Source organism: Drosophila takahashii, chromosome 3R, assembly GCF_030179915.1.
Source record: "Drosophila takahashii strain IR98-3 E-12201 chromosome 3R, DtakHiC1v2, whole genome shotgun sequence".
Classification (NCBI taxonomy): domain Eukaryota; kingdom Metazoa; phylum Arthropoda; class Insecta; order Diptera; family Drosophilidae; genus Drosophila; species Drosophila takahashii.
This window is the reverse complement of record NC_091681.1, coordinates 6,676,883-6,700,244: the sequence shown is the minus strand read 5'-3', so window position 1 is coordinate 6,700,244 and position 23,362 is coordinate 6,676,883. Positions and strand designations below refer to the sequence as shown.

Sequence of the window (23,362 nt, the reverse complement as noted above, 5' to 3'; positions counted from 1 at the left end):
ATTTTCCTAAGTGACAACCCATTGGACAAGTTCTGAATGTCCCTCGTGAAATCATAAGGGACATGTCACCGGTTGGTGACATCTCAAAGGACAATTTCGTATAAGGCCCTTGGTATATCCCCGGGGACTTCGAAAAAATTTCCTTTGAATTGTACTGAAGGAAAAAGCGGAACTCCCATACAATTTTCTCTATGTGGCATCCTCGGTTCGTCCTGAGGTACAAATGACATGTCCTCGGGCTTTCCTTTGGTGATTACTGAGGGAAAAGTGACATCTGGAACTGAAGGGTAAGAATGAGCAGAACAATTCCCTATGCTCATTTAATAGGACGCTGCCGACCACTGCTGTAAATATTCTACATGCTTACGTTGAAATTTGTTAGTGTGAGACAAGCGAGAACTTCTCTGTGTGAACATGCTATACAGTGCGTTAGAGGTGGGGAAACATCGAAAATTTCGAATTTAACAGGCAAACTCGATGTAACATCGAAAAACATCGATGTTTCTCCACCTCCATAGTGCGTTGCATTCGCGCGGTACTCGACGTCCCTATGGTTACTGCCATTCGCCCAGAAAGGCGCGGTCAAATTCGAAACGCTGGTCAAATTAAACAGTTAACAGAATTTATTTTTGGTTTCTTTTACTTTTACACAATCACTACCAGTTACGATGTATAATTTGAGTACCTACCGTCACAACTTGTAGTGATCGGTAAGAATGTGAGGTCAAGAGTAATATCATGAGTATTTCAAATGAAACTCAACAGGCAAAATGCTAATAAATGCAAGGTGAGTAAATAAATAGACAGCTAAATCAAGCAATATTGTCTTCGTTAAGCTCTTGAAGTGAACAGGGACTCAAAGACCCTTGTTGAACCAGACGGTGTCCAGATCCGGACGCTTCTTCTTGATACTGTCGCGTACCTCCGACTCTAGACTGTCCACGTTGATGCCCGCCCGCTGCTTGAAGAAGGCGCATCCGAGGGGTGTGGCGAAAATCAACACGAAACCGCAGAAGAGCGTTTGAATGGGGGCGTTGGATCGCGGGTATTTAGCCAGGAATCCCCTCTTCTCTAGGGTATTCATCAGCATCGGCGTCAGAGCTGAAATAGGAGGTTGGTATTGTAAGTTCTTGAATGTTTCAGAATAAGTAACTTTTACACCGAAAAGAAACATAATAAAAACTATACTATTCGTATTTAAATTCTAAACTATTTAGTTTCAAATATATCACTGCGGACGGCAATCCACCTAGTGACGAAGCGCACCAGGAGAGTGTGCGAAAGAGACTACTATATATCCACGAAGAAATGAAAATCTGCCGTGATGGTCCGAACGCAATGAATAATTCACCAATCGAAAGGAATCGCAAAAAGGATTGTATACTAAAACTTTAAGAATATGTATTGGTTTGGGAAAGAGCGGTGAAGGTGAAAATTTAGAAATTTGAAGCTGTTGGGGCCGGTCGGTCGTGATAAATGCCCCTTAGCATTATCCAATTGTGTTCCTATTAAATACGCGTCGTATGATAAGATCCGATGCTCCGTTCAAGTTATTCCAAACTCAAGATTTTGGAGGACTTTTCAAAATGAAAACTTTATTTTCTTTGCCAGTTTGTTAGTTTGTCAACTTGTCCCAAAATTATGTTTAAGGATCCCAAAAATTTTATATCGTGTTAAACAGCTCCATATAAGAAACAGACCACTTTTGGAAAAAACCCGCTAGTTTAGCGGAAAAACAGCTATAAATATCTTAATTTCAAATACTCGTAACTAAGGAACTAGTAAAGATCTTAACTTGTGCTATATGTCGTCAAAAAAGTATTTGGATATTTTATAGACTTAATTGGAATAATCGGCACCCTGTAATAAAAAATGTCTCTAAAGGCTAGAATAATTTGCTATTTGAAAGGGCGATCGTCACTTGTTTTTTACTTCGTCAAGATGTGTTTTTATTTGATCTTATAATATGACTATGTTAAACTATTTAGTATAACAGGTATGCATTTTATACTCAGGGTATTCCGTCAACCAAATAGTTCCTGTTGAATTTTCAAACATCGGTTATTTGTTGAAAAATTTCACGAAACTTTATTTTATTGTTAGTTACTAAGAGTTTCCATGTCTCTTAATAAAATAAGGTAGGGGAGTGTAGGGTAATGAGACGAGTAGGGTAATGTGACGAACTCGTCGAATCTCACATATGACGACACGACAAAAATTCCACAAAAAAAGTAGTCGTCTCTTCTTATCGTGTCGAAAATGTATTTACTGTAATATTAATAAGAAGTCCCGTAATTTGTTCATGAGGTAATTTTTTCTAAAAAGGTGGTGCGCAAATTAGAAAACCTATTCAATTTATTTGTGTTTCAGCAGTGCCAGAGCGAAGATGAGTGGAAAATAAAATCATAAATAATATGCACGTATAAATGAGATCTTTATCAACAGTTTTCGGTACTTGGCGTTTTTTTTGTTTGCGCCGTTTGAGAGTGCCACCCTTTTTGCTCCAAGTGTACCTTGTAGGGTATCGTGACGAACCTTTTGTCGGGTATGGTGACAATTTTTTCTTATTCAAGAATTTAAGTTGTTATCGTTGATTTTGTGTATAAAACTATAATATTACCAGATAACATTAAATGCTGCAGTTTGATTGTAGTTTTGTATTGATTATAGTTGTGCTGTCAGTTGGAAAGGATGGTTCACGCCAAACGCTGAAGAATTTGGCTCCGTTGGAATTTCGAGTCGTACTTTTACAGAAATATGCTCAGTAGATGTAAGCAACTTTCTGCTTTTACACTTTTAAAAAATATTGTTTTTTGGGGAAGTTACGTTAAAAAAGAATCGTTCGTCACCTTACCCTACAATTTTTAAAAGTTCAAAAAAAGAATGGTTCACTTTTAAAGCTGTAGGATTTAGCTCCGTTGGAATTTCGAGTCGAACTTTTACAGAAATATGCTTAGTAGATGTAAGCAACTTTTTGCTTTTACCCTTTTGAAAAATATTGATTTTTGGAAAAGTTACATTCAAAAGTCGAATCGTTCGTAACCTTACCCTACACTCCCCTAACAACTCTGGTTTTCAACGATTCAAGAAATTGTTCAGCAGCCTCGAGGCTGTTGAATTTTTGAAATTTCTGAAAGTTGACTTTGTTAGAACAGCGTATTAACAGCTGACTAAAATTTAACAATTCAACAGTTTAGGGAAAACTCAGAATATTCTGCAGCACTGTAGAACACATGTTTAGCCATTTACATTATGTTATTTAAATGTAAGTTAACATTTTATACTTTTCTCCCGTTCTGAAAAATATTTGAATATCTAATTTTAATTTTAAATTTATGATACATTATAGGATAAGTGTCCCCCAGCGAAAACAACTGTCTAGAAGATCCAAGGCCAGAATGAGAAATGTTGTGTGCATTTTAAGTTCAGCAATGTTCCCATTCTAGGCAGTTGTTTTCGCTGTGGCACACTTAGACTATATAATGTATCATAAATTTAAAATTAGACTTTCAGGATGATGATTATCTATAAACACATCCTTTTGTTATTTTTACTTTTTTTAAAAGCATGAAAAGAAACAGATTCTAAAATTAGCACATACAGACCGAAGCGTCGAGTACAAATTCGAACCCTTATACCCCAGTCCCACAGAGCACCATCCATCCCCCATCTCTTTGACGGATGTTCCAAAACTTGCCCAGTTATAGGGTCTTCCCACAGAGCTCCATCCACCATCTACCATCCGTTGAAGGGATGATCCGTAAGGTTTTGCCGTTCCGAAAATTTCCCTGTTATTCCGCCATCCAATTTTGACCCACGGGCTCTTTTATGCGATACTTAGGCGATGTTTTCTCGGTGCAACTCTGAATTCTTTCTCTTGACTGTGAAAATTGGAACGATGACTGCGAGAACAAATCAAATCGATGGCAGGAAAAAATTAAATAATGCTTCAGCTCATTGTTTTTTGGGTTTTTTTTTTTAATTTTTTGTAGTTTGTTATGAGCGGAAAAGCGTTCGCAAGCAGGTTGCTATGTAAATGTAAGCTGTTGTCCATACGTAAACATCAATGTTTGCAGCAAAGTGTCAGAATATGTTCTGCACTTCGTAAATATAACTAATATTAAATAAAAGTGTACTTTGTACTCCTATAAAGTTCCAAAGTTGCTATAAATTACCAAAAACAGCACAAATATGGTTTTGTTTACAAATTTGTCATATTAATATTGACTAGGCAGAGGCGTAGTAAGAGCGCAGTGTAGGGCACGGGAGGTTAGGCTCCCCCCAGTCAGCAATGTGTATGCATACTAGTTGTAGGATATGTTATAAACGTTCAGATATGTTTTTAAACCAGGGACCGTAATCATTATAAGTGAAAAAATAAAAATCTCCATTTAATGAATATTTTGTAAGCGAAAAAAATATCGCTCAGAAATAATGATTATTATGTGAGCGATATTATTTCGCTTAAAAATATCACTCAAAGTGCAATTACAGCCGTTCTGCACGGAATTTTACAAACTTTTAAATTTCTGCTTGTAGGTAGAACCACGGAGCACACGTCGAGTTAATAAAAGAAGGTGATTTCTTTGTATAAACTTTTTAAAACGAGGTTTTTAGTTGACATGAGGTATGCTTTAATACAACAAGTTGTATCAACCTTAGAACTTAGTCATTTATTTATTAGTAAAACGACTTAACAAGATGTTATGAACTATTCCACTTAGGTTGGATCTACATGTGGGCTGGGTGTTAGTGTGTTGGTCCACCGAGCTGTAAGCACGAGTTCGATTCCCACAGAAAGTGTTTTTATACAAAAAGATTTTTTTTGTTTTTTTAAGCGGTTTATACAAAGAAAATGTATTTTTTTCTTAACGGAATATGTGCTCCGTGGTTCTACCTACAAGAGCACATTTAAATCTTTGTAAAATTCCGCGTAGGACGGATGCAATTCCATTTTGAGTGATATTTTTGAGCGAAATATATCGCTCACAAAATAATCATTATTTATGAGCGATATTTTTTTTGCTTACAAAATAATCATTAAACGGAGATTTTTATTTTTTACTCAAAAAAAAAAAATCATTATTTTCGGTCCCTGTTTTAAACTATTTTCTTACGACAGTTTTCCCGAGTTGAAATCCCCCTTCGTTAATGTTGAGCTGAGCAGCTGCTCTTCAGTCAACTGTTATTGGATGGTAGATGGTGGATGGAGTTCTGCTTCAGTTGGAAGGCCGTCTTCAATAACTTCACTGTACACTTGCTGACCTGTGCTTTCCTCTATGTAGTCCATAAAATTGATTGACTTTGACCGCCCTAGCACTTGGTGGACCTTTGCATAGTGCATCCAAAGTGAAGGAGATCCGCCAGTCGGTCCTATATTTGAATTTTTTAATTACACAGGTACACAGCCAAAAATGTCCACGAACCATTTCCAGTTTTCCATGGTATTTGGGTGCTCCTGAGTAAGAGTCCCATACAAAATTATTTTCCATCACCTACAGGTTCCGCGGTATACCTAAGAATACAAAAAACCGATGTTTGCCGACATTTTGAATTACGTGGCCTATATAATAGGACTTACCTTTATTATTTTCGGTAGGACCTACACTCAATACATCACGGCACTACTAAAAAATAGTCTCAATCGTGAACCACTGCCCATGTCTTTGGAATTCGATGCCAAAGTTGAAACTCCCAAAATTTTCAAAATTTCTGTGATGAAAAAACAATTCTGAGAATTGAATCTTAAATGGAACTAATTTTAACTATTCTCTAAATCTATTGTTCATTGTATGCTTTAATTTCAGTTTAAAGCGTTTTCATGAGGACATTTTATTAGATTTATTAAACGAATAAAACCGATTCTTTTATTTTATTATCTACTCCTATATGCTGTCAAATTTCCAATAAGTCAAGGCAACCTATAGAATGCGAGTAAATATGTATCTTTTTATACCCTTGTACAGGGTATTATAATTTCAGTCAGATGTTTGCAACGCAGTGAAGGAGACGTTTCCGACCACATAAAGTATATATATTCTTGATCAGCACCAATAGCCGAGTCTATCTAGCCATGTCCGTCTGTCCGTCTGTCCGTCTGTCCGTCTGTCCGTTTCTATGCGAACTAGTCTCTCAGTTTTAAAGCTATCGCGATGAAACTTTCCCGAAGGTCTTCTTTCTATTGCAGGTAGTACATATGTCGGAGCCAGCCGGATCGGACCACTATATCTTAAGGCTCCCAATCAAATATAAGAAAATTCATTGTAACTTTGTAGGAAGTAGGCGTTTTGATTCTTGACTACTTAAAAACAAAATTGAAATAAATCGAAACGCTGAATCTGGATCCCTGGAACTGCACCGAGTGAGTATTCTTTTATCTACAAGGGTATATAAGCTTCGGCTGGCCGAAGGTAGCTTCCTTTCTTGTTATATATAATATAAGTTTCAGGGAACGAAAATAACTGTTATTGTAAATTTTTCATACAAAAAAATCACGCACTTAGAAGGGTCCTAAAAATTTTTTAAATACACCACAATTTTTATTAGCCATTGTAGTTTACAAATCCGTAATGATTTTTATTTTTTGATTTTTATAATAAAACTCAAAAAATAACTGTTATTTTTTGATTTTTATGAATAACAGTTATTCCTTTGACATTTTTGAAAAAATGAAATAATTAAAAAAAACATGATACCCGTGCTTTATATAACTTACTAAAAATTTGTTAAAAAGGGCAACCGCGCATATTTTATACCTATATTTTTTTAAAATTTTTTTTACCCTCAAAATCGCCATAAATCAAGTTTGAGTTTTATTTTTGATCCCGACGAATAACTGTTATTTGTCAACTTTTATTATAAAACTCAAAAAATAACAGTTATTCTTTGAGCTTTACTTTACTAATCAGCAAATAACTGTTAAAGTGTGATTTTTAAAATAAAACTTATAACAGTTACGTTCCCTGATAAGTTTACATTTATATTAAATAAAAAGGCCTTCCGAACATAACATTTTTAAGACAGCTTAGTAGCCAGCGATAATCCTTACATATTTAAGTTTAGTGAAAAAGAAAAAATGGGCCCAAAAGACTCGTGCAAGTCATCTCCAAACAATTTTTGCTATGTTTGCGGATTATTTGTTTCGATCAAAAGAAGAAGACCAATTAATCAAACAATATGCAGGAATTACAAGATAGTATTCAACATGGAAATACAAAATCAAGATAAAACGTTGGTTCCCAAGTCATGCTGTGACAAATGCAGACTTGACATGGAAGCAGCACGCAAAAATATTAGGCAGATGCCATTTTCAAGACCTTTAAAAGACCACATCGAAGACGGCTTCTTTTGCTTGACCAACATTAACGGTTTCAATGAAATAATGGAAAGACTCCATTATTTATGCAAATGTTCAGTCCCATTCGCGACCAGTTAAAGCCATGACGGTTAAGTGTGGGTCATCAAATGAAAATCCGTCACATCCAAATCTAATGGAAAATGACGACAGCTATGAACCAGAGGCTCCAAAACTTATTGATCAACAGGCGCTTAATGATCTAATAAGGGATCTGGATTTATCAAAAGAAAAAGGTGAACTGCTTGCCTCTAGACTTGGAATTTGGTGAAATCGGAAGTCAAAATATCCACATATAGAAGCAAATATTTGATTTTTGAAGATGCATTCACTAAAAACGACGATGGACTTGTTTACTGCCACAACATCATCCTTCTTTTTAATATCCTGACTTATGAACATAACAGCAATGAGTGGCGCCTATTTATCGATGCGTCAAAAAGTAGTTTGAAAGCCGTGCTATCGCATAAAACCAATTTACGTACATCAATTCCAGTAGCGTATGGTCCCCATTTTAAAGAAACATACTCTGTTCTGGAAAGCATTCTCAGCCACATTGAGTATTAAAGGTATAAATGGTCTATATGCGCAGATCTGAAAGTTGTGGCATTGCTAACCGGCTTGCAGGGAGGATATACAAAATACTGTTGTTTTTTGTGTGAATGGGATAGTCGAGCAAGATCAAAACATTATGTAGACAGCATCTGGCCGAAAAGAATTACATATGTTCCAGGACTGAAAAATGTTAAATTCAAGGCTTTTGTTGACCCGGAATCCATAACAATGCCAGCTCTTCATATTAAATTGGGAATTGTCAAGAATTTTGTCAAAGCTATGGATAAAGATGGACCTGGTTTTAAGTATTTGTTGTCAAAATTTCCGACCGTAAGTACCGCCAAAATTAAGGAGGGAGTTTTCATCGGACTGTAGATTGCAAGTAGATTCACATTTTCGAGAATTTTTTTTACGTTTGGAGCTTGCAGCCTGGAACGCAGTGGTAAACGTGATTGAGAATTTTGTAGGAAATCAAAAATTCCCAAACTATGAATGCATGGTCAGAAAAATGATAGTCGCATATAAAGCACTCGGAGTAAACATGTCGCTAAATATTCACTTCCTCGATTCTCATTTGAACTTCTTTCCGAAAATGGGAGACGTCAGCGACGAGCACGGTGAGAGGTTTCACCAGGATATCGCTACCATAGAAAAGAGGTACCAAGGAAAGTGGATTCCATCAATATTGGCTGATTACTGCTGGGGATTGTTAAGGGAATCTTCAAGATCATGGCTCAGAAAAAAAAGGAAATGCAAAACCTCTTATTTTGAAGTCAATAGTAAGGACGTTTAGTTATTTTTTTAGTTTACTAATATTTCTTATTTTATTTTCGATCTAATATAGAAATGCAGAAACAGGATGAGGCAAGTGAATGATAAATCCATGATAAATAATGGAGTCCTTCGAACTTTCATTGAAACCGTTAATGTTGGTCAAGCAAAAGAAGCAGTCTTCGATGTGGTCTTTTGGCTCTATCCAATTGAAGGTCTTGAAAATGGCATCTGCCTAATATTTTTGCGTGCTGCTTCCATGTCAAGTCTGCATTTGTCACAGCATGACTTGGGAACCCACTTTTATCTTGATTTTGTATTTCCATGTTGAATACTATCTTGTAATTCCTGCATATTGTTTGATTAATTGGTCTTCTTCTTTTGGGGCCATTTTTCTTTTTCACTAAACTTAAATATGTAAGGATTATTGCTGGCTACTAAGCTGTCTTAAAAATGTTATGTTCGGAATACCTTTTTATTTAATATAAATGTAAACTTATATTATATATAAAAAGAAACATATTTACTCGCATTCTATAGGTTGCCTTGACTTATTGGAAATTTGACAGCATATAGGAGTAGATAATAAAATAAAAGAATCGGTTTTATTCGTTTAATAAATCCAATAAAATGTCCTCATGAAAACGCTTTAAACTGAAATTAAAGCATACAATGAACAATAGATTTAAAGAATAGTTAAAATTAGTTCCATTTAAGATTCAATTCTCAGAATTGTTTTTTCATCACAGAAATTTTGAAAATTTTGGGAGTTTCAACTTTGGCATCGAATTCCAAAGACATGGGCAGTGGTTCACGATCGAGACTATTTTTTAGTAGTGCCTTGATGTATTGAGCGTAGGTCCTACCGAAAATAATAAAGGTAAGTCCTATTATATAGGCCACGTAATTAAAAATGTCGGCAAACATCGGTTTTTTGTATTCTTAGGTATACCGCGGAACCTGTAGGTGATGGAAAATAATTTTGTATGGGATGGTTCGAGGAAATTTCACAAAGTTTAATTTTGTGTTCCTGTGTTACTGAATTTACTGAACATTCCATTTTCGTCGCATGTCAATGATGCGGCCCAGTCTAAGCACACCATAAATCACAGCTGACTTTGACTTTGAATTATACCCAAACAGCTGATGAAATAATTTACAGCACAATTCATGCGTTAACATCACTCTGTAATTGTTTCTCGTTCAGATAAATTCAAGCAGTCGAGAAAGCGGATTTTTTTTTACGAACAGTTCATCTGGTCTTTAAGTTTTTCGAACAGATAGCTGAAATTAAAGGTCTTGACTAGCACAAAAATATGTTCTAAGGCTGGCCTTGGGACAAAAAAACCAAGACTTTCGCACGCGACACCAATATAAGTTACTTGTTTGACTTCCTGCTTAACTTTCGATTGTAACGAATTTCATAGTGTTCCTTGATCTTTCTTCTTTAAAATGTATTTGGTTTAAACTTAAAATATTGAGTGGTTAATTTTTTAATGGCATCGAAGTGACTGTTACACGCTACATGTCGCACGCGACAGTTTTTTCCGTCATTTTCCTAGGTGATTTTTCTGCAACCTTAACGTCAAAAAAAAACGTTTAAGAGCCACTTTAAAAAATACCAAACAAATACCAAAAAATTACTTTTTTGTTTATATAACAGGTATTGTCCTGGAAAATTATCCAAGGATACTCAAATTACTTAGCTTAGTTAAGGATCCATCTAACTAGAATCAAATATCAGTGCAAAATCATACAGAAATATGTTTTTATCAAGTTTCAAGCAGGATATAGTCTCTTTAAAATTTAAACCTTTATTTGGACTCTTGGACTCTGTCAAAATAATATCATTGACAGAGAAATTAGCAAGATTTATTAAATTTACTCCATTTTAACAAGATTTGTGTTGTTTAACAATACTTTAGGAAGTTATTTATTACTCCATATCATTTTTAGATCCTTCCTCAACAGTTAGTCCTGGCTACAGGCGTGGCGAGCCCTCTACTGCCGAGAGGGGAGATTTTATAATAGATTCATTTCCGCTGGCTGCTCTCCTACAATGGGTTTAAATGCTATTATATATGAAAGAGCATATAAAAAGAGTTGTAGACCCCAGTTAAAAACAAGACAGAACGCTGTAGTCAAGTATTTCCACCCGTTAGTGCGAGGAAGATTGAGATACTCAGTCGTTAGCGCTATCTAGTAGGCACTACATTTTTTGCTCATAACTTACATTTTGATAGGTATTAATAAACACAATAAAATGTGGGTTTTCTGATAATTCCATTAAAGCGACTGTCGGCGTACGAGTGGGCATGGCGTTCGGATGAAACAAACTTGCGCTGCGTAGAAAGCCCAAGAATATGTAGTTTTGTAGTTTCCGAGATCTCAGCATTCATACAGACAGACAGACGGAGAGACGGACATGGCTAGATCGACTCGGCTAGTGATCTTGAATATTTATAGGGTCGGAAACGCTTCCTTCTACCTGTTACATACTTTTGCACGAATCTAATATACCTTTTTACTCTCCGAGTAACAGGTATAAAAAACGATTTCGGAAAACAAGAGCCAAACCGCAAAAAGACGGCAATGCGCGGTTTTAGTAAATTAGTCAAAGAATTTATTTTTAAAGAAATGACTACATTTGGCGAAGGCACTCAAAAGCACTTGGAATTCAAAATACGCGTTGGTTTAAAAATTACGAAAAAATCAACGAATAAATTTCTTTTAGAAAAAAAGTAAGATATACGAGCTATAGCTCGTATAACTATATACGTGCTTTAAATCAGCAGTCGGCAGCGTCCTATTAAGTGAGCATAGGGTTTTGTTCTGCCCAGCCGCTTCTCGCTCACGTACACTGTAGAACAGCGGTCTGCACACACACATCGATGAGCTGCCCAGTGCAAATTACTCACACAAATATAAAACAAAATGTCAACGTATGTGTGTGCCGACCGCTGCACAGTGGTCGCTGCCATAGGCCAAAAATCAAAAAAATTGATTTTGAGATATTCCAGCGAAAATCGGTTCTACGATCAGCTAATTGTCCAAGCTTTTTGACACAATAGTTTTTTTTTGGAATTTCTAACGGGACTTTCCAACACTGGAATGCAAAGTGCGAGAACGTGCTTACTTACTTTCAATTTGTCAACAGTGCAGTGCAACGAAGTGAATTAAAAAAATTCTAATAAACTATAAAGCACGGTTTAACCCCATTCAAATATAATGGACATTTTTCATAACAGTGTATACTTTGTTTATACAGATACATGAAGTAATAACTTGTGCTGTGTTTTGTGTAAACAAGTGGTAAAACGTGCGTCCTATTTAGTTCGTAAATGTTGTGCGTTACAATGTTTTAGGTAAAGTTTTAAGTGCTTTCCCCGGGTTTTCCCACAATGATGGTTATATCCTGTTATCACCAGGAATGTGTGCGAAGGCGACTACTAGGGGAGAGGTCTGTAGGTTGAGACGGTCTGTAAGTTGAGACACTCAATTTTCTCAAAACTTATCCACTAAAAAAATTGTTTTTTTTTTTTCTATTCCTTTTTAGTGACAAAACTTTTGGGGAAAACATTATAAGCCAGGCTCTAGCCAGATTAAAGCTGTGAGAGTCGTGTACCATTTTTCACCAAAAAAGTTTTTGTCTACATTTTTCAAAATTCCATTTAAAATTAATAACGTCCTTAAATTAACTTGGTAAGAGATTTAAAACATTAGTATATTAACTGTTAACAAATTAAAAAAAGAATCAGCTTAATGTGACAGTCAGAACAAAAGTTATTAATTTTTTCCCGAAACATCCCATTTTGTGTAAGTTGGGACACTTTGAGCGTGTAAGTTGAGACACCCGTTTTTCATACAAAAAGGCCATAGGCCAACAGAGGTCGCTTTCTGCCTTGTGCATTTCTTTGATATTAGGGGAAAAGTGAATGTTCAAAGAGCCTTTTGATTTTAATTGTTATTTGGTCTAAGTTCTTAAAAAATGGATGGGAAGTAATTTAGGACGAACTAAAATTGATTAAATTAACATTAATAAATAGTTCCTTATAGCTTGGAGTCCTTTTTGTGTGAGTATTATTGACTTTTAAAAGTGTCTTAACTTACAGACCTCTTTTTCAAAATGTCGTTTTTTTGGACTTTTCAAAAAATAAATTTTTCAGTTTTCCCTATGTAAAAAAAATATTTTTTTTGTTTTTTATTAAGCTAATAGACTAACCTTTCGATCAGTACCAAATGCGTAAAGTTTCATAAGTGAATGTCGAAATGTCAGATTAAAAACAAAAGGTGTACCAACCTACAGACCCCTCCCCTATATATACACGAAGAAATGAAAATCTACTGTGATGGTCCGATCATAATGAATGATTCACCTATTGAAAGGTATTGCGAAAACTAACAGGATTGCATACCAAGACTTTAAGAATATCAATTGGCTTGGGAGAGAGAGCGGTGAAAGTGAAAATTTCGAAATTTGGAGCTGTTGGGGCCGGTGGGGACAAATGCCCCCTCGCAATGTTTTAGTTGTATTCCTTTTGAAAATACCCGTCGCATGAGGGGTCATTTGTCAAAAGCCGCTCCGTTCCCAAAATGAAAATTTAATTCTGTTTGTTAGTTTGTCAGTTTGTCCAAAACATGTTTTTTAAGTTTTGAAAATTTGATATGACGTTCATCACATCGATATAAAAAACTTTTGTTCTACCACTTTTGGAAAAACTCGTTAGTTTAGCGGGAAAACAGCTATAAATAGCTAAAACTTCTATACTACTAAAGCTACAGACTTGTGCTGCATCTGGTTTGAATGGTATTTTTAAATGCTATAAACGCCTTCTATATGCAATTTGTGTAAATGTAATAGTTAAAAAAATATAAACAAAAGACATTTTTTTAAAATTTTTTTTTTAGCTTTTTTTTATTTTTCTCAAAAACGATTTTCTTTAAAACTTTAAACTGTATAGGCCTTGAGATTCCTTAAATTTTGGTATGTAACACATTACTGTAAAAAGTCACGTTTAAAAGTTATTTTTTACGAAAATAGCCACTTTTGCCAGCTCGAACAATTAACGCTCCCTGAGTATTGAATTTTGTGGGAGGGTATCCGAACTGTACTTTAGGGTCATGGAATCAGTAAATTTGCACTTAAGAGTTCCATATAGGAATCTTTTGTTCTACGACTTTTGGAAAAAGCCGCTACTTTAGCGGGAAAAAGCTAAAAATAGCTAAATTTAGTTAGTTTGTAAGTTCTACACTACTAAAGGTACCGACATACCGGCTATACCTCGTTTAAAAGGTATTTTGAAATACTTAAACGCCTTTTTAACTTAATTTGTTTTAAATTTAAATGTATATATTAGCTCCTATGAGAGCAAATGTAAACAAACAAAAACTTCTGATATCAAATAAAAACACCTCTTAACGAGGATAAAAAACTAGTGACGATAGCACCTTCAACATACAAAAGTTCTGATATCAACATTTGTGACGAAAAATTATTACACTTGTCATTAAATAGACTTTCTAATATTTTCTCATTCGGCACGCTGCAATAGAAAATGCCTGTGAAGGGAAAAAGGCTGGAATAGTTTGCTAATTTTTGATTGCCCATTCATATAAATGAGAAAATCGTTCCTATGGAAGATATAGGATATAGTGGTACGATCTGTCCAATTTTTGTAACATACATTTATAATATTTATCTAGATTTTTGGTAAAAGTTTCATGGCGATAGCACATCTAGAAGTATTTATGGCCGCTGCTCCATACAAGCCCACACTCAAAAAAATTTTTTTCCTAAATTTTAGAAAATCGCCATAAAATGAAATTTTTTCTTAATTTTAGAAAATTTTCTGAATTTTAGAAATTGTTTTCTTGAATCTAGGAAAAAGACCATAAAAACAGAATTTTATGGAAAACCTTTCTAAAATTTAGAAAAATGATTTTTTTTCTTAAATCAATGGTGTTTTTTTCCTAGTTTGCTCTCCAAAAGTTTTCTTAAATTAATGGCGATTTCGCCATTAAATTATTTTCGATTGCAGGAATAATTTCAATTTCAGGTATTGTTGATAATTTGGCAGTAAGTAAATAAATTTTAATAATAGGTAATATATTAAATACCTACTTAATATTATTAATATTTATCTTTTTTGTTTTCTTTTCTCTTTTTTGTTTAGGAAATATTTATAATGTCATTTTTATCTTTTTTTGTTTTCTTTTCTCTTTTTTCTTTAGGAAATATTTATTATCTTATTTTTATCTTTTTTGTTTTGTTTTCCTTTTTTGTTTAGGAAATATTAATAATTTTCTTTTCATCTTTTTTATTTTCGTTTTCTCTTTCTTGTTTAGGAAATAAAATAGTAAAATAAATATGTATACATTTTATTAAAATAAAGAAAATTTTCTGAAAATAAAAAAATTTTAAGAAAAAAATTCTATTTTTAAGAAAAGTACTTTCTGGATTTAAGGAAATTTTCTCAATTTTATGGCAATTTTTCTTGATTTTAGAAAAATATTTCTGCTTTTCACAAATTTTTTTCTAAATTTTAGAAAATTCCTTTCTAAAAAATACGGTAAATCGCCATCGACTGAAATTCATGGCGAATTTCTTGATTTAAAGGTGATTTCGGGCTGTTTTTTTTTTGAGTGCAATAACATGAAACGGTGTGTCCTCCGCCGGTGTTGTTTAATTAAAGCAGTCCCAGTTCCCAGAATATACACTAGAGGTCTGCATGAATGCATTCATTTCTCAGTCAACAGTACTGTACAGCAGTGTACTGCACTCAAGTATACTGAACTCATTTCTATCTGAACAGTATTTTCCATAACTCAAAAAATAGTGTACAACATTTTGGTGTTCTCATTTAGAGTGAGTGACAGTAAAAGTTGTACTCTCTATAAGTGAGTTCTATGCAATGTATCGTTTTACAACATTGTACACAAAACAAAATTATGGGTGCATATTGTGTGTTCTGTCAAACAACTGAGTTGCACCTAAGTTCCTTGAAAATTTAGTAGTTTGCAAAGCTTTCTGCTTTTGGCAGCTTCTAAGGAAAACGACTCAAGCGCAATAAATTCGCAAGAATTGGTAAGTGATGATTAAAATAAATATTACATTGCCAATTGAGGTTAATGTATTGTTAAATCCGTTAAATAACTAAATATCTGCGTTTGTTTAGATGATTGTGTTTGTCCTTATATTAGTATAGAGTCGCCTAAACTGTGTTTGTATGTATGTATATAAAAATATGTGGTATTAAAGTATAACTGTGTTAAATCAGAATGCATCGTTGGAGAACTTAAATGAAGCGACCAGTTTTAAGCAACATGCGGCCAATATCAAATGCAAACTATTGAATGGACAATTCAAACTTTCGGCCAAACGAGGACGAAGCAAGGTTTGGGAGACTTTTTCCCGGATAGTCGACGAAAGCGGTGCCGAGCTAAATGATTTCGTTGCGTGCAACATTTGCAAAAGCGTGTACAAGTTCGAAAAAAGCACGTCAAATTTAGTTAAACACAGGTGCTACATCATGACGAGCTCCCGCAACCGCATCCATCCCGATGTTGATGTGGACACCGAAACAAAAAAAAAGTGCACCAAGCTAGTCACTGAATGGACCGTCCAAAATGGCCGACCTTTCAGTATTATAGCAGACTCCGGATTAAAGAACTTAGCACAATTTTTTATTTCTGTTGGTGCAAATGTCGGTCAAAATGTTAATATAGACTCATTATTGCCACATCCAACTAGTGTCTCACGAAACATCGGAGCACTTTATGAATTTCATTTTAATGAAATTAAAAAAGAAATAGTACATTGTAAGGCATTTGGATATAGCATAACCTCTGATATTTGGACAGACGATTTTTTTAAAGAATCGTACATATCCCTGACGATGCATTACATAAAGGAAGGAACCCTTAAAAACCGCTTGCTGGCAATAAAATCGATGAAGGGAGTTTCTTGTACCGGTAAGAATTATAAAATTTGTATAATTGCTTTGGTTTTAATATTAACAAAAACTGTATCTTAGGTGATAAAATAAGAAACAAAATAGAAAGTATTCTGGTCGATTTTGGATGCGATTTATCGGTGGATGCCCCAATAATTGTTACAGACAGAGGATCTAACATGAAAGCTGCATTCAGTGGATTAAATACATTATATTGTGTTAACCACTTAGTACACAATGTTGTTGAAAAAGTGGTCAACCAGGTCCCTGAAATGAAGGAAATGGTAGATCGCTGCAGCAAAATTGTTAAATATTTCAAGAAATCAGGACAAAACAGCAGCCTAAAAAGTACTCTGAAAAGCTACTGTCCTACTCGATGGAATACGATATATAATCTTTTCCAATCAGTTGAGATTAATTGGATGGAAATAACAAATATATTAATGGAGAAAAATCAAATAAGTAGGATGCAGAACATTAACTTAGCCAACTTAAGTGCATTGGTTAGCCTTTTAGCTCCATATGAAAACTGTTCAAAAATACTAGAGGGCAACAGTTATCCTACTTTGCATCTTACTTTTCCCCACATTAACAATTTGAAAAAGATGTCCATAGTCAAAGAAAATGATGTGGAAATAGTCAAAAAATGTAAACTTTCGCTTCAAAACCTTTTGAAGACTGTTGTTGAAGATAATTTAAAGAATTTCCACATGGTCGCTCTCTTTTTGTTTCCACCGACAAATAAATTATCTCAATTTTTAGATTGTCAAAAACAAAAAACCATTGAAGAATGTGAGAAAATCATGATGAATATTCATTTAAATAGCCCAGTTCCCGAAAAAGAATGCCTGGAATCCAAACCACCAATAGATTCAATTTTCTTCGATTACTATCAACCCACTCAAGATACCAGCATATTGTCCCGTGTATCAAATGAAATTGTATCGTATCAAAATATTAACATAGCCTACGCTGAAGAATTTAATGTCTTGCAATGGTGGGAAAACAATAAGGAACAATTTCCGCTGTTATATAAGACCAGCTTAAAGATTTTAGCGGCTCCTGCGAGTAGTGCTGCATCTGAACGTGCTTTTTCAATAGCCAAAAATTTAATATCCGAAAAACGCAGCAAAATAGCCACCAGCGAGGATATGGTTAACAAAATAATGTTCTTGCATTCCAATATTGACGCTTTTAATGAATCCTTGTTAAAATAAAATGTTTAGAATTAATAATCACATATAACAAATAAATATATTTTTCACCCTAGCTAACAAATGTTGTTCTCAATTAAAACTTACTGAACAGTGTGTGAACTGCTCACCAATACAGTGTACTCATTGTGTGCTGTACAATGTGTGTTTGAGTGAGCACAGTAGCTGTCATTACTGGCATTAGAACAATATTCACTCACATTCATTGAAAGTTGTACAGGAAAACTTGCACTCATTTTTAGAATGAATGATTCATTTGACCCTTTGGATGCATTCATGCAGGCCTCTAATATACACGATTGAAATGCTTCCTAAATTCAGTTAAGCATGCTTAAACACGATTTTTTTTAATTTGTCTAATTTTTAGGGAATTTGCCTTTAAATAAGAAGATTTGCCCTTACTTTTAGAAAAATTCACCAATTCACCCTAAAAACAGGAAAATATTTCTCAATTCAAGAAAAATCACCCTAAATTAAACCAAATTTCCATAACGATTTTTTAGTAAAATTTTTCTAATTTTCACTGCGGATAAGATTTATGGGCGATTTTCTTAATCCACGGCCAAAAAGTCAGTTTCTTAGGGCGATTTAGGGTAAAAAATTTCTATGAGTGCAGGGGCGTGATTTTTCTGTTCTTAAACGAAATCCGAAAGCAGAATGGAATCAGACCATTTTTTGGCGGAGATACAGTGAACACCGCAAAATGATATTTTTAAAAGAGCCGGTAAACAAGAGGTTTAAATTAAATTCATCTAACCAGTTTTTATAGATAAAATTGCAAAGTTAGTTCATTTTTTAGTGCCCCATCCCCCCTTAAAGTAAAAATATATTCAAAATTAAACAATTTAAAATCAACTTACTCATTCCCGGAATGGCCATGGCGATTCGACTCAGGATAACGGTCGAGATGCCCACAACGGCCGCCTTCTGTGAAATTCCCATCTCGTTGTTGTTTTCGTCCAATAGCGTGATACCGTTTCGCAGCTCCCTAGAAAAGAGGAGTAAGCCACATTAATTCTTACTACAAAGAAACTTCATACGCCACCTCGAATAATATTTTCAAAAGATATATTTTATAGGTAGAAAATGGGTTTGCCGTTTTTATGACTCGACTATTTCTCTTGCTCTAAATTTTTATAAACAAAATATTTTACATATTTACATAAATATTTTATTTCGGGAATCACGTGTATCCGGCGTACAGAATTTTTTAAATTAAAAATTCCCTTAAAAATAATTTAATTTAAAAATTCAAAATATTTTTCTGAAAGATATTAAGATGTCTTACAAAGTTGGATACCAAATATTAAAATAACTCAAGCGAGTCTCAAGTGCTGCGTAACTGAAAAATCGGAGCTAATTTAAAAATACGTTTTTTCTCAATCAAAATTAATAATAACTGCAAAAAAAAAATTCAAAATATTTTTCCTTGTATTTTTTATGATTTTTTGAATGGAGACATCTCAGTAAAATTTTGTATGAAAAGGAAGAAAAAGCGGCTAAAATAGCTATTTTCAAAAAATAATAAAAAATACAAGGAAAAATATTTAAAAATTTTTTTTTTTGCAGTTATTGTTAATTTTAATTGGGGAACAATTTTGCATCAAAACATTTTTGTTTTAAGCCCCAGGGAAAAAGTTGAAACTTTGACTTTGAAAAAAAATTGTCTAATTTGCTCACTTTTCAAAGGATGCTTAATGGGTTTAGAAAATTTTTGAGTCATTTAAACGGAATTAAAGTGCTCTTACCATAGGTGCCAAAATGTTTATATTATAAGTTCAAAATATGAGTACAGTTAACATTGAAATTTGTGAAAATACTTTTCAATAGGGTTGTATGTTGGTGGAGTCTAAAAATTACACAATATGACGTGGCCGAGGAATCTACCGATGACAACGATCCAGGCATACCATTAAACATTTTACTTGCACACAAACAAAAAAATTCAGAGCAAACACTTTTAGCACCAACAGAAATAAACCAAAATGTAAATTCAGAAGAGTAAAAAAATGTTGGCTAAAAAGTGGCCCATCATTAAACGGAATATTTTTTAATGTGGATTACTGGTTTTTGCGATTTCAGTTCAGTCTGAAGCACTATATAGACGCATACAAAACAAAATATGTATTTGTTAGGAAACTTTTCTAAAATCATATCACCTTTGGAAAAATACTGCACCAGTCTAGAAACTATAATTTGCGTGCAATTCAATTCAAACTTAAAATTGTTGGTAAGCCTGCTGCTTGATTATAAAAAATTTCATATTTGTGCTTAGATGGCTTTAACTTGCGATGGCCGTTTAAAGGTAAAAAACCGAAAATTATCGCTTATTTTTCGATTTTTAATGCGCTAGGTGCACTCCATCGCAAGAGTCATTTGTCAATAGAGTTCCTTGGGTTCATAGCTACATAATCACTGAAGACTTGATAGTGAAATTTTAATCGGTTCACAAGATATGGCCGTTACAAATAAATTTAGTATTTAAAACTTTAACTCGCTATAATAGGTAATCGCGAGCTAAACCAGAGAAACCCAAATGGGTTTTAGCTTATTTCGATGAGTACTTTCTGCCCATGAAATAAGAATTGCGGTTACATTGTTTATGTTGCACTGTGTAATTAAAAAAAAATATTTGGGCATTTTTAAAAAAATGTCCATTAAACAAAATCATTTAAACTTGAATAAAACATAATTGTCCATGACTTTGCCGCAAAGCTATACCGGCCTTTTCCAGTTTTCACTCGGAAGTGAATTTAATTTAATGCTGGCGGATTTAGGTCCTTCTGTCAAATGCTTGCCGGAAAGTTCCCGTGGGAATTTATTGGAAGTTAACAGAGTAACAATGAGAAATATATAAATCCGTGCAGCTCTTTTGGAAGTGAGTCTTGGAACAGGTCTGAGAAATTGGATTCCGTTTGAGTTTTTCGGAAGTGAAAACTAGAACAGGGCTGATAATTTCTTTAGTGATATTTGACATATTATCTTTTCGCGAACAGCATGAAAATATTTGATTAATTCTGCAATTGTTAGAAAACAAACGTAACTTCTTCAGCTGTTGGTTTCTAAGACTAAAAGTGTTGCTCCTGATGCTCATACGTGCCTACACTTAAACCAGCGCGCATCTTAAACAATCCGTGTCGCCTAACTGTTCTTCCCCTACTCTACAGTTATAGAAAACGACAACAAGCCTTCTAAACACTTTTTTGAAAAGTTTTTCCATACAAATTTGTTTAGATGAACTACTTCTTCAATAGGAGGTTATATCATGGCAAATTTCCAGTTTACTTACTGCATCCGCATGCAAGGGATATTTATGCAATTTGCCGCTCCCACTGCTACCAAGGGGACCAGGCGGCCAACAAGCGGATTCATATTCCTCACCGCCCGGTTCAGGGACAGGGCTGTGGCCAAAGCTCCGCCGGTTGCCAAGCAGTAAGAGGTGATCAATTGCCTAGGCGGAGATGAACTTAATTATGGGAACTGCGGCTACGGATCGGTACCTACGGCTGGCTGATGGGGGAGGTGCCCGAGCGGTTCGTGTAGTTGACAATAGCGTTGAACGTCTGATTACACCACTGCCAGAAGACGACGGCGGCCGTGCTTTTGTAGAAGGCCATCATGCCTGGAAAACGATTTCGCTTTTATAGTGCTCGAGTTAATCAGCAGCGCGGAAGCGCATAGTTCAAATGGCGCCAATTGAGCCCCAAAAACCACACTCGCACTCACCGCCGGTGATGATCGTGTTCATGGGCATCTGCGCCGCCATGCGACCTATGACTATCTGCTTTTCGCCTGTCTCCGGATGGAACGCCGAATCGTACAGGTACTTCGCGCGCCATACGTCGTCAATGCTCTTGCACTCGGGCACATCCTTGCCTTGAAGTAGTTTGTGTTAGATTAGGCAGCTTGGGAACTGGTCAGTAATTCTTTCTTACCGGCCCGATACTTTAGCACGATCTGGCGTGCCTCCTCCAGTTTCGCAGGGGAGGCCAGCACGTTGATCGGGTTGGTGAGCAGGAAGAAGTGCTTGGCCCTGCCCAAATACGAGTTCTGATCATATTTCGGCTCGTCGATGTTGACTCTGGGGAGGGGGCTCATGGTCGGGTCGAATGGTGTTACTATTAGCCTGCAAATTATCTTATCAGTAAGAAATGAAATTGGCCACTGAAAGTCGGATGTACGCCGCAAAATCTGGTGTCGAAGCTGAATCTATAATAAAGCGGTCTTCTCTGTTTCGTAAACTATGTTTCCCGAGTAGCCTATGAAAGTTCTTCTTATCAGCCCGTTGCTGATGACCTAACTGTGTCGCGTTATCGCTGGTAAACAAGTTTCTCCCGACAACGTTTTTGTGCGCATATGTACATACGTATATGAAGGCGTAAGAAAACACTGCTTATATGTATACGCCCGTATCTGAGTACATGGGGAGGATTTTTAAAATGTATTGTGAGTGGTCGATAGCCGTGCCTCTCAAGATTATGTATTAAAGAGTACCGAGGGTTATATAATTTGTCTGCGATTATGATAAAATGTTGGGCAATCTACAAGTCTTATCGCAGAGAACGCACACAACAAACAAAAGAACAGGTAGCAGCGCACACACACGAGCCGTACAGAGTGTGTTTCCAGACGGAGCAGCTTTCACCCGCACACGTTGCTACCACTTTGGCAGCGAATGGACGATTGAGCGGAAGACCGACACCGGTTGGAGCTCCAGAAAGCTTTCCCCGCTCTCCAATCGACGAATGTGTATGCGTAACGGTTATTGCTCGGAAAGCTGGAGGGCGAGAAGGCTGGAAAAGGGCGAGAGACTCGGAGAGAGCTTTATTGCGTGCGCGGCATTTAACAGCTGGGCTTGCCAGGTGGTCTGGTCTGGTCACCAGAGTCTGGTCAAGCGCTAACAATTCGGAGTGTAGAAGTAAACAATACCCTGTGTTTCTCTGTTGCACTTATGTTTTAGTTGATTTTTCTGCTGTTGAAGCCCATAAGTAACGGTAAATTTTGAAGTTGCATACATACGAAAAATTTAAAAGGTATTAAAAAAGGTGTCAATGGTTTTTGGGCTGTTTGAAATGAAAGCAAAATCATAGCCATCTTTTTTAATTTCAAAGAACCAAGTCTACATTTAAGAAAATATGCTTAGTTTAAAGCTGTTTTTTTTTTAATGAGAATAAACAAGAGAGAACGCTATAGTCGGGTTGGTGTCCCGACCATCTAATACCCGGCACTCGGCTATAAGGAGTGCGAGGGAGATAGATGTATAGCATTTTTTTGATTGCGTATAACTTTTTAATGAATGTTCCGATTTGAAAAATGTCTTCTACATTTCGATAGGTATAAATATACACAACAAAATTGCATTTATACTTTCGGAAATCTTTAAAGATGTGGGCACCAGACACATTTTAAAATCGTTAGTGTGCGATTGTGGGCGTTAGAGGGGGCGTGGCGCTCGGCTGAAATAAACTTGCGCTGCGTAGGAAGCCCAAGAATATGTGTGGAAAATCTCAACCTTC

General features: G+C 35.3%; 1 protein-coding gene and 1 long non-coding RNA gene across 6 annotated transcripts; both read right to left on the bottom strand.

Annotated features, from left to right (window-relative positions):
• Window positions 1–605: 605 nt before the first annotated feature.
• Sfxn1-3 (Sideroflexin-1-3) lies at window positions 606–22,932 on the bottom strand. 5 transcript variants are annotated; one of them, XM_044394702.2, is made up of 7 exons: window positions 22,776–22,931; window positions 21,782–21,972; window positions 21,573–21,722; window positions 21,351–21,468; window positions 21,136–21,297; window positions 18,707–18,834; window positions 606–1,101 (listed from the first exon to the last, which is right to left on the bottom strand). In XM_044394702.2, exons 2-7 carry the CDS (start codon window positions 21,942–21,944, stop codon window positions 857–859), a joined length of 966 nt encoding a protein of 321 aa, XP_044250637.1. In that variant the 5' UTR covers window positions 21,945–21,972; window positions 22,776–22,931; the 3' UTR covers window positions 606–856. The 5 variants fall into 5 exon arrangements, with proteins under 5 accessions (XP_044250637.1, XP_044250634.1, XP_044250636.1 ...); XM_044394699.2 differs by lacking the exon at window positions 22,776–22,931 and adding an exon at window positions 22,415–22,566; XM_044394701.2 differs by lacking the exon at window positions 22,776–22,931 and adding an exon at window positions 22,461–22,542.
• LOC138913273 (uncharacterized) lies at window positions 5,013–5,739 on the bottom strand. Its single transcript, XR_011418939.1, has 3 exons — window positions 5,582–5,739; window positions 5,427–5,515; window positions 5,013–5,373 (listed from the first exon to the last, which is right to left on the bottom strand). It is a non-coding gene; the product is annotated as an uncharacterized lncRNA (long non-coding RNA).
• Window positions 22,933–23,362: the final 430 nt, after the last annotated feature.